This window comes from Salmo salar, chromosome 16 (assembly GCF_965601325.2).
Source record: "Salmo salar chromosome 16, fSalSal1, whole genome shotgun sequence".
Classification (NCBI taxonomy): Eukaryota; Metazoa; Chordata; class Actinopteri; order Salmoniformes; family Salmonidae; genus Salmo; species Salmo salar.
The window spans coordinates 40,717,397-40,730,626 of NC_138306.1; the positions used below are offsets into that span (position 1 = coordinate 40,717,397).

General features: G+C 49.4%; 1 protein-coding gene across 1 annotated transcript in view; it reads left to right on the forward strand.

Annotated features, from left to right (window-relative positions):
- The window catches only part of ncanb (neurocan b), a 254,548-nt gene that overhangs the window by 229,128 nt on the left and 12,190 nt on the right, over window positions 1-13,230 (forward strand). The window contains exons 12-14 of the mRNA XM_045697231.2: window positions 5,026-5,184; window positions 7,900-7,982; window positions 9,191-9,335. Of these exons, the coding sequence (XP_045553187.2) occupies window positions 5,026-5,184; window positions 7,900-7,982; window positions 9,191-9,335 (387 nt within the window). The remainder of the gene's footprint in view (window positions 1-5,025; window positions 5,185-7,899; window positions 7,983-9,190; window positions 9,336-13,230) is intronic.

The following is a 13,230-nucleotide window of genomic DNA, read 5'->3' on the forward strand; positions in this document are numbered from 1 at the left end:
TTACAAAGCAAACATGCAGGCAATCCTTCCGCATTGGCAATGAAAGCAAATGATTCGGTCCAAGAACTGTGGAATCCTCTGTCCTCCTCAGCTATCTTTCTCTTTTTCCCTTTGGGATCCATGGCCCATGACACACCCGCCGGTTTGTTTGCAACAGCCACCAGTCTGGCACTACGCCGAGCTGAAAGAAACGTGTGTCGCAGGCTATGACGTAAATCTTCGTTGACAGAAATGTTGAAATTAAATATTTATTATACACATTTTTACAGCATTGGATAATAAATTATATTAAAACCAAAAATACATTCACACCATCTTTTCCCATTTTCATGTTTTTGAAAAAGCTCCAGGGAGCCACTAGGGCGGCGCTAAAGAGCCGTATGCGGCTCTAGAGCCGTGGGTTGCCGACCCCCGCCCTAGAGCCACTCTAATTTGCATACCGCTCAAACAGATCCACAGATGATTCAATCTCTATTGCACCTCACACTGCCCTATCCCACCTGGACAAAAAGAACACCTATGTGAGAATGCTATTAATTGACTACAGCTCAGCGTTCAACACCATAGTGCCCTCAAAGCTCATCACTAAGCTAAGGATCCTGGGTCTAAACACCTCCCTCTGCAACTGGATCTTGGACTTCCTCACGGGCAGCCTCCAAGTGGTGAGGGTAGGTAGCAACACATCTGCCACTCTGATCCTCAAAACTGGAGCCCCTCAGGGGTGCGTGCTCAGTCCCCTCCTGTACTCCCTGTTCACCCACGACTGCATGGCCAGGCACGACTCCAAGACCATCATTAAGTTTGCAGACGACACAACAGTTGTATGCCTGATCACCGACAACGACGAGACAGCCTACAAGGAGGAGGTCAGAGACCTGACCTTGTGGTGCCAGAATAACAACCTATCCCTCAACGTGATCAAGACAAAGGAGATGATTGTGGACCACAGGAAAAGGAGGACCAAGCACGTCCCCATTCTCATTGACGGGGCGGTCTTTGGTGTCCACATCAACAACAAACTAGAATGGTCCAAAAGACAGACGTGAAGAGGACACAACAAAACCTATTCCCCCTCAGGAAACTATAAAGATTTAGCATGGGTCTTCAGATCCTCAAAAGGTTCTACAGCTGCAACATCGAGAGCATCCTGACTGGTTGCATCACTGCCAGGTATGGCAACTGCTCAGCTTCCGACCGCAAGGCACTACAGAGGGTAGTGCGTACGGCCCAGTACATCACTGCGGCTAAGCTGTAGAACTTCTACACCAGGCAGTGTCAGAGGAAGGCCCTAAAAATTGTCTAAGACCCCAGCCACCCCAGTCATAGACTGTTCTCTCTACTACCGCATGGCAAGTGGTACCGAAGCGCCAAGTGTAGGACCAAAAGGCTTCTCAACAGCTTTTACCCCCAAGCTATTTTCATTGTGTGTGTCCCCCCGCCAACCCCTCTTTTACACTGCTGCTACTCTTAGTTTATCATCTATGCATAGTCACTTCAACTATACATTCATGTACACGTTACCTCAATTAGCCCGACTAACCGGTGATCCCGCACATTGACTCTGTACTGGTGCCACCTGTCTATAGCCTCACTACTGTTATTTTCACTGTCATTTTACAGTTTTTTTATTGCGTTGTTATTTCGCTGAACACTAGATGGTTTCATTTTATTTTTGGCAGTGAAACGAGGCTACTGAGGCAAGAAAAAAACTTCACCCAAATGTATAGCCCCGTTGGAAAATATAACTGGACTGTTTGAAAATGTGAAGGAAAGAAAATGCTAATAATCATATTATTATTTTAAAAAATGTTTATGTGAATCACATTTTTATTTGGCGAATACCTGCTGTAGACTAACCCCTCTCTCTCTCTCTCTCGCTCTCTCTCTTTGTCTTTCTCTCTTTCTCAATTCAATTAGAATTCAGTTCAAGGGTCTTTATTGGCATGGGAAACATGTTTACATTTCTCTCTCTCTCGCCCTCTCTCTTTTTGTCTTTCTCTCTTTCTCAATTCAATTTCAATTCAATTCAAGGGTCTTTATTGGCATGGGAAACATGTTTACATTCTCTCTCTCTCTCGCTCTCTCTTTTTGTCTTTCTCTCTCTCTTTATCTCTCTCTTGCTCTCTCTGTAACGGGCGTCGTACGTAGTGGACCAAGGCGCAGCGGGTTGAGTGCTCATAGTGACTTTATTTAACACTGAACAAAACAAAACAAGAAAACGATCGAACGAACAGGATGCAGGCTAAACACACAGCTATGCAACAACAACTTCCCACAAAGGGACAGGTGAAAACAGGCTACCTAAGTATGACTCTCATTCAGCAACAACGATGTACAGCTCTTCCTGATTGAGAGCCATACCAGGCCAACAAAGAAATACACAACATAGACAGAGCATAGAAATACGGAATAAAGAACATAACCCAAAAACCCCGGAATACTCTAACCAAACACCCCTCTACATAAACACATATACTAACAAACCCTGAACCACATAAAACAAATACCCCCCTGCCACGTCCTGACCAAACTACAATAACAAATAACCCCTTTACTGGTCAGAACGTGACAGTACCCCCCCCCCCCCCCAAAGGTGCAGACCCCGGATGCACCTCACACAAAACAATAAACACAAAAATAAACCCCCCCAAACTAAAGGGAGGGAAGGGAGGGTGACTGCCATCACCGACGGTTCCCATGCTACCACCCCCCCCCCCCTCCCCAATCCTCCTACTGTGGAGGTGGCTCAGGCTCTGGCCTTAGTCCCCCACCTAACCTGTCCACCCCCGCTGAATACCTCTGGCTGAGGCACGTCGCTGTAGACCTCGGGCAGAAGGACGATTCTGGGAGCTCCGGACTGTAGGGCGACTCTGGCTGCGCCGATTCCGGACTGTAGGGCGACTCACTCGGTTCCGGACTGTAGGCCGTCTCACTCGGCTCCGGACTGTAGGCCGTCTCACTCGGTTCCGGACTGTAGGCCGTCTCACTCGGTTCCGGACTGTAGGCCATCTCACTTGGCTCCGGACTGTAGGCCGTCTCACTCGGCTCCGGACTGTAGGCCGTCTCACTCGGTTCCGGACTGTAGGCCGTCTCACTCGGTTCCGGACTGTAGGCCGTCTCACTCGGTTCCGGACTGTAGGCCGTCTCACTCGGTTCCGGACTGTAGGCCATCTCACTCGGTTCCGGACTGTATGCCGTCTCACTCGGTTCCGGACTGTGGGCCGTCTCACTCGGTTCCGGACTGTAGGCCGTCTCACTCGGTTCCGGACTGTAGGCCGTCTCACTCGGTTCCGGACTGTACTCGGTTCCGGACTGTGGGCCGTCTCACTCGGTTCCAGACTGTGGGCCGTCTCACTCGGTTCCGGACTGTAGGCCGTCTCACTTGGTTCCGGACTGTGGGCCGTCTCTCTTGGTTCCGGACTGTGGGCCATCTCTAGATGGGGCACTGTCGCCAGACACTCTGGACGGGGCACTGTCGTCGGACACTCTGGACGGGGCACTGTTTCCGGACACTCTGGACGGGGTACTGTTGCTGGAAGCTCTGGACGAGGCACTATTGCCGGAAGCTCTGGACGGGGTACTGTCGTCGGAAGCTCTGGACGGGGTACTGTCATCGGAAGCTCTGGACGGGGACTGCGCACTGGAGGCCTGGTGCGTGGGGCTGGTAGTGGAGGTACCAGACTGGAAACACGCACCCCAAGGCTAGTGCAAGGAGCAGGAACAGGACGAGTTGGACTGGGCTGACGCACTGGAGGTCTGGTGCGTGGGGCTGGTACTGGAGATGCCAGACTGGATACACACACCCCAAGGCTAGTGCGAGGAGCAGGAACAGGACGAGTTGGACTGGGCTGACGCACTGGAAGCCTGGTGCGTGGGACTGGCTTTGGATACCCCAGACTGGATACACGCACCTCAGGGCTAGTGCGAGGAGCAGGAACAGGACGAGTTGAACTGGGCTGACGCACTGGAGGCCTGGTGCGTGGTGCTGGCTTTGGATGTGCCAGACTGGAAACACGTACCTCAGGGCTAGTGCGAGGAGCGGGAACAGGATACACTGGGCCGTAAAGGCGCACTGGCGGTCTTGAGCGCAGTACTGGCACCACCCTTACTGGATGGATGCCCGCTTCCCCCTGGCAAATGCGGGGCGCTGGCACCGCGCACACCGGCCTGTGAATGCTTGGCCTCGACGCCGTGCGCATCACCCCATAGCACGGGGCCTGACCAGTAACATGCTGCCTCCGGTAAGCATGGGGAGTTGGCTTGGGGCTTAACCCTGGCCCAGCCAAACTACCCGTGTGCCCCCCCCAAAAAAATGTATTGGGGCTGCCTCTCAGGCTTAAATGCCAATCGTGTACCCATATAACAGTCCCGGTCTTCGCTCCACCTTCGCCGTTCCTCCCTCGCTGTTTCCACCTGTCTCCATGGGAGGCGATCCCTTCCAGCCTGGATCTCCTCCCATGTGTAGGATCCTTTTCCTTCCAAGATGTCCAGTACTCCTTGTAGTCCACCTGCTGCTCCTTCCTCCGCTGCTTGGTCCGTTGGTGGTGGGAAGTTCTGTAACGGGCGTCGTACGTAGTGGACCACGGCGCAGCGGGTTGAGTGCTCATAGTGACTTTATTTAACACTGAACAAAACAAAACAAGAAAACGATCGAACGAACAGGATGCAGGCTAAACACACAGCTATGCAACAACAACTTCCCACAAAGGGACAGGTGAAAACAGGCTACCTAAGTATGACTCTCAATCAGCAACAACGATGTACAGCTCTTCCTGATTGAGAGCCATACCAGGCCAACAAAGAAATACACAACATAGACAGAGCATAGAAATACGAAATAAAGAACATAACCCAAAAACCCCGGAATACTCTAACCAAACACCCCTCTACATAAACACATATACTAACAAACCCCGAACCACATAAAACAAGTACCCCCCTGCCACGTCCTGACCAAACTACAATAACAAATAACCCCTTTACTGGTCAGAACGTGACACTCTCGCTCTCTCACTCTTTGTGCAGACACGGAGGGCTGTGAACACACGTGGAGGAAGTTCCATGGCCACTGCTACAGGTACTTCAGCCGCAGACACACCTGGGAGGACGCAGAGAAGGACTGCAGGGAGCACAGCGGACACCTGGCTAGCATACACACACTCCACGAGCAGGACTTCATCAACGGTGGGTGTCTTTCAATCATTACGACCTTACAGAATTTATAATGAAGTGTAGTCTCATGTTTTGGCACTGATCCAGAAGCCATCCCAGTTGGAGTTAGAAGAGGAGAGGGGAATAGAGGGATGGAGGGATGGAGGGAGAGAGTGATGGAGGAAGAGACAGAGGAAGAGAGGGATGGAGGGAGAGAGTGATGAGGAAGAGAGAGGAATAGAGGGATGGAGGGAGAGAGTGATGGAGGAAGAGAGAGGGATGAGGGAGAGAGTGAAGGAGGAAGAGAGAGGAATAGAGCGATGGAGGGAGAGAGTGATGAGGAAGAGACAGAGGAAGAGAGGGATGGAGGGAGAGAGTGATGGAGGGAGAGAGAGGAATAGAGGGATGGAGGGAGAGAGTGATGGAGGGAGAGGCAGAGGAATAGAGGGATGGAGGGAGAGAGGGATGGAAGGAGAGACAGAGGAATAGAGGGATAGAGGGAGAGTGGGATGAGGGAGAGACAGAGGAATAGAGGGATGGAGAGAGAGAGATTGATGGAGGAAGAGACAGAGGAAGAGAGGGGTGGAGAGAGAGAGATTGATGGAGGAAGAGACAGAGGAAGAGAGGGCTGGAGGGAGAGACAGAGGAATAGAGGGATGGAGGGAGAGAGTGATGGAGGAAGAGACAGAGGAAGAGAGGGATGGAGAGAGAGAGTGATGGAGGAAGAGACAGAGGAAGAGAGGGCTGGAGGGAGAGACAGAGGAATAGAGGGATGGAGGGAGAGAGTGATGGAGGAAGAGACAGAGGAAGAGAGGGATGGAGGGAGAGAGTGATGGAGGAAGAGACAGAGGAAGAGAGGGATGGAGAGAGAGAGTGATGGAGGAAGAGACAGAGGAAGAGAGGGCTGGAGGGAGAGGCAGAGGAAGAGAGGGATGGAGGGAGAGAGTGATGGAGGGAGAGATAGGAAGAGAGGGATGGAGGGAGAGAGTGATGGAGGGAGAGACAGAGGAATAGAGGGATGGAGGGAGAGAGGGATGGAGGAAGAGACAGAGGAATAGAGGGATGGAGGGAGAGAGTGATGGAGGGAGAGACAGAGGAATAGAGGGATGGAGGGAGAGAGGGATGGAGGGAGAGACAGAGGAATAGAGGGATGGAGGGAGAGAGTGATGGAGGGAGAGACAGAGGAATAGAGGGCTGGAGGGAGAGAGTGATGGAGGAAGAGACAGAGGAAGAGAGGGATGGAGGGAGAGAGTGATGGAGGAAGAGACAGAGGAAGAGAGTGATGGAGGGAGAGAGTGATGGAGGAAGAGACAGAGGAAGAGAGTGATGGAGGGAGAGAGTGATGGAGGAAGAGACAGAGGGATGGAGGGAGAGAGGGATGAGGGAGAGACAGAGGAATAGAGGGATGGAGGGAGAGAGTGATGGAGGAAGAGACAGAGGAATAGAGGGATGGAGGGAGAGAGTGATGGAGGGAGAGTGATGGAGGAAGAGACAGAGGAATAGAGGGATGGAGGGAGAGAGTGATGGAGGAAGAGACAGAGGAAGAGAGGGATGGAGGGAGAGAGTGATGGAGGAAGAGACAGAGGAAGAGAGGGATGGAGAGAGAGAGAGTGATGGAGGGCAAGACAGAGGAAGAGAGTGATGGAGGGAGAGTGATGGAGGAAGAGACAGAGGAAGAGAGTGATGGAGGGAGAGTGATGGAGGAAGAGACAGAGGAAGAGAGGGATGGAGGGAGAGAGTGATGGAGGAAGAGACAGAGGAAGAGAGGGATGGAGGGAGAGAGTGATGGAGGAAGAGACAGAGGAAGAGAGGGATGGAGAGAGAGAGAGTGATGGAGGGCGAGACAGAGGAAGAGAGGGATGGAGGGAGAGAGTGATGGAGGAAGAGACAGAGGAAGAGAGGGATGGAGAGAGAGAGAGTGATGGAGGGCAAGACAGAGGAAGAGAGTGATGGAGGGAGAGTGATGGAGGAAGAGACAGAGGAAGAGAGGGATGGAGGGAGAGAGGAATGGAGGAAGAGACAGAGGAAGAGAGGGATGGAGAGGGAGAGAGTGATGGAGGGCAAGACAGAGGAAGAGAGGGATGGAGGGAGAGAGTGATGGAGGAAGAGACAGAGGAAGAGAGGGATGGAGGGAGAGAGTGATGGAGGAAGAGACAGAGGAAGAGAGGGATGGAGGGAGAGAGTGATGGAGGAAGAGACAGAGGAAGAGAGGGATGGAGGGAGAGAGTGATGGAGGAAGAGACAGAGGAAGAGAGGGATGGAGGGAGAGAGGAATGGATGATAGGAGCATGGGAGCCCCTCCCAGTCCCAGAACGGACAGAGCTATCCTTTCCCCACTCGTCCTCCCTCATCCTCTCCTCCACAGACACATTTACCAAAAAGTGTGTTTAATTGCCTCGAAAATGGACGTCTCCACCTCGGTAATAAAGGGAGCACAGCCATTAGGAAGATTAATGGGCACCATAATGATGTTAATCAGGAACACCATGATTGAAATTCCATTACACCCAGATCTCATCAATGCAGCACTGTCCATAAAGATCTGGCTGCTTCTGCCTTCTGCTATGGAGGGATGAAATTGTGATCAGATCAGAGCTGAACCTCCCTGAGGGAATGGCTGGTGGTGCCTTGGAGACAGAATGCATGTAGAATAGGAGAATATGCAGAACTATTCTGCAGTAAATACTGCTGGTTGTCTTTTTGAATGACGGGTGGTGTGTGGGTGTGTTTTTCCCTGTCGCTGTTCAGATCTGAGCCATGACAACACCTGGATCGGCCTGAACGACAGAACAGTAGAGGAGGATTTCCAGTGGACTGACAACATGGACCTGGTGAGAGAGAGAGAGAGGATTACTCTTTTATCCTTATGTGTCGTAGCGAGGAGGTGGATTCAGCTAAAGGTCAGGGGGGAAATTGATAGAGTGAATGTGTCATTACATGTGTACATGTACACCCTCGCTCGCTGAATCACTTTCCTCCTGCACTACTTACCACTTCTATCTCCCTAGAGGCAGCTCCTATGTACCTGGTGTTATTTCAGAGCTGTCATTACTATACCTGGTGTTATTTCAGAGCTGTCATTACTATACCTGGTGTTATTTCAGAGCTGTCATTACTATACCTGGTGTTATTTCAGAGCTGTCATTACTATACCTGGTGTTATTTCAGAGCTGTCATTACTATACCTGGTGTTATTTCAGAGCTGTCATTACTATACCTGGTGTTATTTCAGAGCTGTCATTACTATACCTGGTGTTATTTCAGAGCTGTCATTACTATACCTGGTGTTATTTCAGAGCTGTCATTACTATACCTGGTGTTATTTCAGAGCTGTCATTACTATACCTGGTGTTATTTCAGAGCTGTCATTACTATACCTGGTGTTATTTCAGAGCTGTCATTACTATACCTGGTGTTATTTCAGAGCTGTCATTACTATACCTGGTGTTATTTCAGAGCTGTCATTACTATACCTGGTGTTATTTCAGAGCTGTCATTACTATACCTGGTGTTATTTCAGAGCTGTCATTACTATACCTGGTGTTATTTCAGAGCTGTCATTACTATACCTGGTGTTATTTCAGAGCTGTCATTACTATACCTGGTGTTATTTCAGAGCTGTCATTACTATACCTGGTGTTATTTCAGAGCTGTCATTACTATACCTGGTGTTATTTCAGAGCTGTCGGTCTATACCTCTGGAGAAAGACCATAAGTGTTGTTCAATAAAAGAGCACAATGAAACAGTCTGTTTTATACTGCATGGATAATGATGCTATCTACCACTTTCCTTTTTGTTCTGTCTGTGTTGTGTGACTGTGTCTGTGACTGTATCTGTGTCTGTGACTGTGTCTGTGACTGGGCCATGTGAATGTATCTATATCTGTGTCTGTGACTGTATCTGTGTCTGTGACTGTACCTGTGTTTGTGACTGTGTCTGTGACTGGGCCATGTGACTGTATCTATATCTGTGTCTGTGACTGTATCTGTGTCTGTGACTGTACCTGTGTTTGTGACTGTGTCTGTGACTGTGATACAGCAATATGAGAACTGGCGGGAGAACCAGCCGGATAACTTCTTTGCGGGGGGAGAGGACTGTGTGGTGATGATCGCCCATGAGAACGGCAAGTGGAACGATGTGCCCTGCAATTACAACCTGCCCTATGTCTGCAAGAAGGGAACAGGTGAGACAGAGAAAGAGGAAGGGAGGGAAGGGGGAGAGAAGGGGAGAGAGACTGAGAATCAAGAGGGGATGAAGAAAGAGAGGGGGCGAGAGGGACTGAGAGTTGAAGAGGAGGTGATATCATGTTTCTGCTGTACTTTAAATACATTAAAGAATACTTTAAAGTGTCCTCAATTTTAGCGATACCATTTCAGCCTCTTCAATCAGTCAGTCTGGACAATAGGTTGGCACAATACAGCTCACCTCCAAGCCCAGTCAGCTCACCTCCAGGCCCAGTCAGCTCACCTCCAAGCCCAGTCAGCTCACCTCCAGGCCCAGTCAGCTCACCTCCAAGCCCAGTCAGCTCACCTCCAAGCCGCAGCCCCTCCAGCCCGTCAGCCCCTCCAAGCCCAGTCAGCTCACCTCCGGCCCAGCAGCCCCTCCGCCCAGTCAGCTCACCTCCAAGCCCAGTCAGCTCACCTCCGCCCAGCAGCCCCCCGCCAGTCAGCTCACCTCCAAGCCCAGTCAGCTCACCTCCAAGCCCAGTCAGCTCACCTCCAAGCCCAGTCAGCTCACCTCCAAGCCCAGTCAGCTCACCTCCAAGCCCAGTCAGCTCACCTCCAAGCCCAGTCAGCTCACCTCCAAGCCCAGTCAGCTCACCTCCAAGCCCAGTCAGCTCACCTCCAAGCCCAGTCAGCTCACCTCCAAGCCCAGTCAGCTCACCTCCAAGCCCAGTCAGCTCACCTCCAAGCCCAGTCAGCTCACCTCCAGGCCCAGTCAGCTCACCTCCAAGCCCAGTCAGCTCACCTGTAGCTGGGCTTCCCACTTCAGACAGCTCCTTTAAACCACTACTACTGAGGGTCTTACTGTCAACCCAGGGGCTGAGAATTCTCTGAACATTTAATCCACAACAAAATGATCCTCCTTTGTGTGAAGCATTGTTGGAAGACTTTCACACACAGTTTTGGGGTTGTCTGGTAAAGTTACTGTGTCACATGATCAGGCCTCTGATCATGGGGCTGTGAGGAGTGTGAGACGCCAGAGAAGCCAGTGCTTATTTGAGCTGATGGTCCCTGATTTGTATTTGGGGCAGACAGAGAGACAGGGTATTAATAGCCAGCCAGGTAGGGGTTTATAGGTAGGTTGAGATGGCTGGCCAGAATCCAGAACTGTATTTAAGGAAATGGAAGATCAGGAGACTCTGGACTCACTGGTGGGTCATTTTGGCTACTGATTTAAAACTGGCCTCGGACTAGAAACAGTATTTACTTAATCTGAATGGTCACCAATAAGTTAGAAAACTTAAGATAAGTCACTCATGCCACACAAAAGTTTGGGGACCACTGCCGTAAAGTCAGATCAACTTTCCACTGTGGATGTGAAGGTATTTACTCTTTATGTTACATGTAGTATTTACAGCATGTTATATCTCTCATTATACAGAGGTTTAACCCATAGCTGATGTCACACTGTCACAGGTCTTAATGGCTCCAACTGGAAAGCTGACTTTCAGTCAATCCGTCAGTGGCAGCATTCAATCTTCAGCCCATCTACACTCCTTCTTTACAGCAGAGCATATTCTGTCTTGATTCCTACTGTTTAGTGGTGTTGTTCTGGGGTCTGCTGCTCATCACTGGTCGTATGATGTGATTGGCTGATGACTGGCGTGTGGCTGACACTCAGGCCTGTTCCTCTTGAGAGAGAGCAAGGAGGCAGTATCCAATCAGAGATGCACGTCATCTGGGTAATTAGTGTTACCCATAATGCCGTGGGGCAGACCACAGAGCAGGCTGGCATGAGTCACCCTGATCAGGAGGATGGGCCGTGGCCGTGGTCACAGACACACACACACAAACAGAGAGTATTATCAAATACAAAAAATCTCATTAATATACAGTTCAAAGTATAACGAGCAGTTGCCATACCAAGCGGTGATGTCCTGGGCCGTATACCCTCCCTCTGTAAAGCCTTGTGGTCGGACGAGCAGTTGCCATACCAAGCGGTGATGTCCTGGGCCGTATACCCTCCCTCTGTAAAGCCTTGTGGTCGGACGAGCAGTTGCCATACCAAGCGGTGATGCAGCCAGTCGAGATGCTCTCAATGGTGCTTCTGTATAACTTTTTGAGGCTCTGAGGGCCCATGCCAAATCTTTTAACTCAGTCAGGGTCTCAACTTACTGTTGAGAGTTAGAATAATAGAATACACAAGGTGCAATTTTGACATTTTGTAGTGCATCAGCAGTCACTTAATTAGCCCATGTCAGCAAAAACAAATTGATTGTTAAATGAGTCTAGCGGCCAGCTATCTAAACTCTTAGTCAGCATGGTAGAGTTACCGACCAGGTGGGGCCCATTGATTATTAGTTATCATATTAAAAATTTCTAACATTTGCCTCCACCCTATGGCAAAATGTGTAGAATAGCCTGAAATTATTTATAATATTGCCAAATCTTATCTCCACCCCATGGCAAAATGTGTAGAATTGCAGCAAACCTGCTTTAAAATGAGCCCCTCATGAGAATTTTTTGGTGGGCCCCACCAACCCATCAAAGTTGCCCGTCCCTGCACTAAGTCTTTTGACTCATTACATGCACTGCTGCTACTGTTTATTACAGTATCTTTCCTGTTGCCTAGTCACTTTATCCCTACCTATATGTACATATCTACCTCAATTACCTCGTACCCCTGCACTTCGACTCAGTACTGGTGCCCCATGTATATTGCCAAGTTATCGTTACTAATTGTGAATTTATTCCTCGTGTTATTATTTTTATATTATTTCTCTTTTTTCTCTCTACATTGTTGGGAAGGGCCCGTAAGTAAGCATTTCACTGTTCGTCTACACCTGTTGTTTAAGAAGCATGTGAGAAATAACATTTGATTTCATTAGACTTTACTCACAGTTCACCTTAACTCAGCTGCCTGCCATGACAGCTGCAAGGCACGGCATTGGCTGGGAATGAAGCGTGCGTGTGCATGCGTGGGTGTTTGTGAGTGGAGAGAGAGAGTGTGTGTGTGTGCGTGCATGTGTGTGTTGAAAATATGCTTGCGTGTTGTTTGTGTAAACATACCCACCTCACCCCAATCTAATCTGCTGAGACATGATAGCCTCTAGGAGTAGCTTCAGCCCACAGGGCTCGGAAAGTACTGGATGAATCCAGGCTCTAACTGTCTTCAGCTTTCAAAAGAACACTGCATCAGCCTGACACACACTCCTGCTCGCCTGCCAGCCATCCCCAACCTAGACCCAGTCAGTAAGTGCATATCTGGGTTGTGTTATGGAGCACCATGTCTGGTCCTGTGTCGATTGATCTGTTGACACCGGGCACTAGTGTTAGTAATGTCCCTCCTAGTCTCTGCTACTGCACACTGAACACAGTGAGTAATAAACTGGGGTTTTCTGGTTGGCTGAATTTAAGGTGTGAGCCATAGCAGCAATCACTGTACTGGCAGTCTAAACAAACGCTGTTAACACAATTTACTGATTTTTAGCACTATTAAAAGTGGGGTAATCTGATATGGCTAGCCATTATTAAGGTGTCTAATTATATGGCTAAGTAATATCATGGCTATGCGATTAGGGTAGCTCAGTTAGTAGAGCATAGCACTTGCAATGTCAGGATAGTGGGTTTGATTCCCGGGACCACCCATATGTAAAATGTATACAAACATGACTGTAAGTTGCTTTGGAGAAAAGTGCCTGCTAAATATTATAAATTATTGTATTGTCATAGCCTACAGAAAATTAAGTAGAATTCATGGCACTATGGTTGTGAATAGTATGTGCTTTTTGCATCTTAGCTGTAAATCACACCACTGTATTGTGGCCCCTGTATTGTATTGCAATAATGAAGATAAAATGACTTGTTTTGAGTTGATCTTCCTCACCCAGAAAATGCATTTATTTGTTTTGAGTT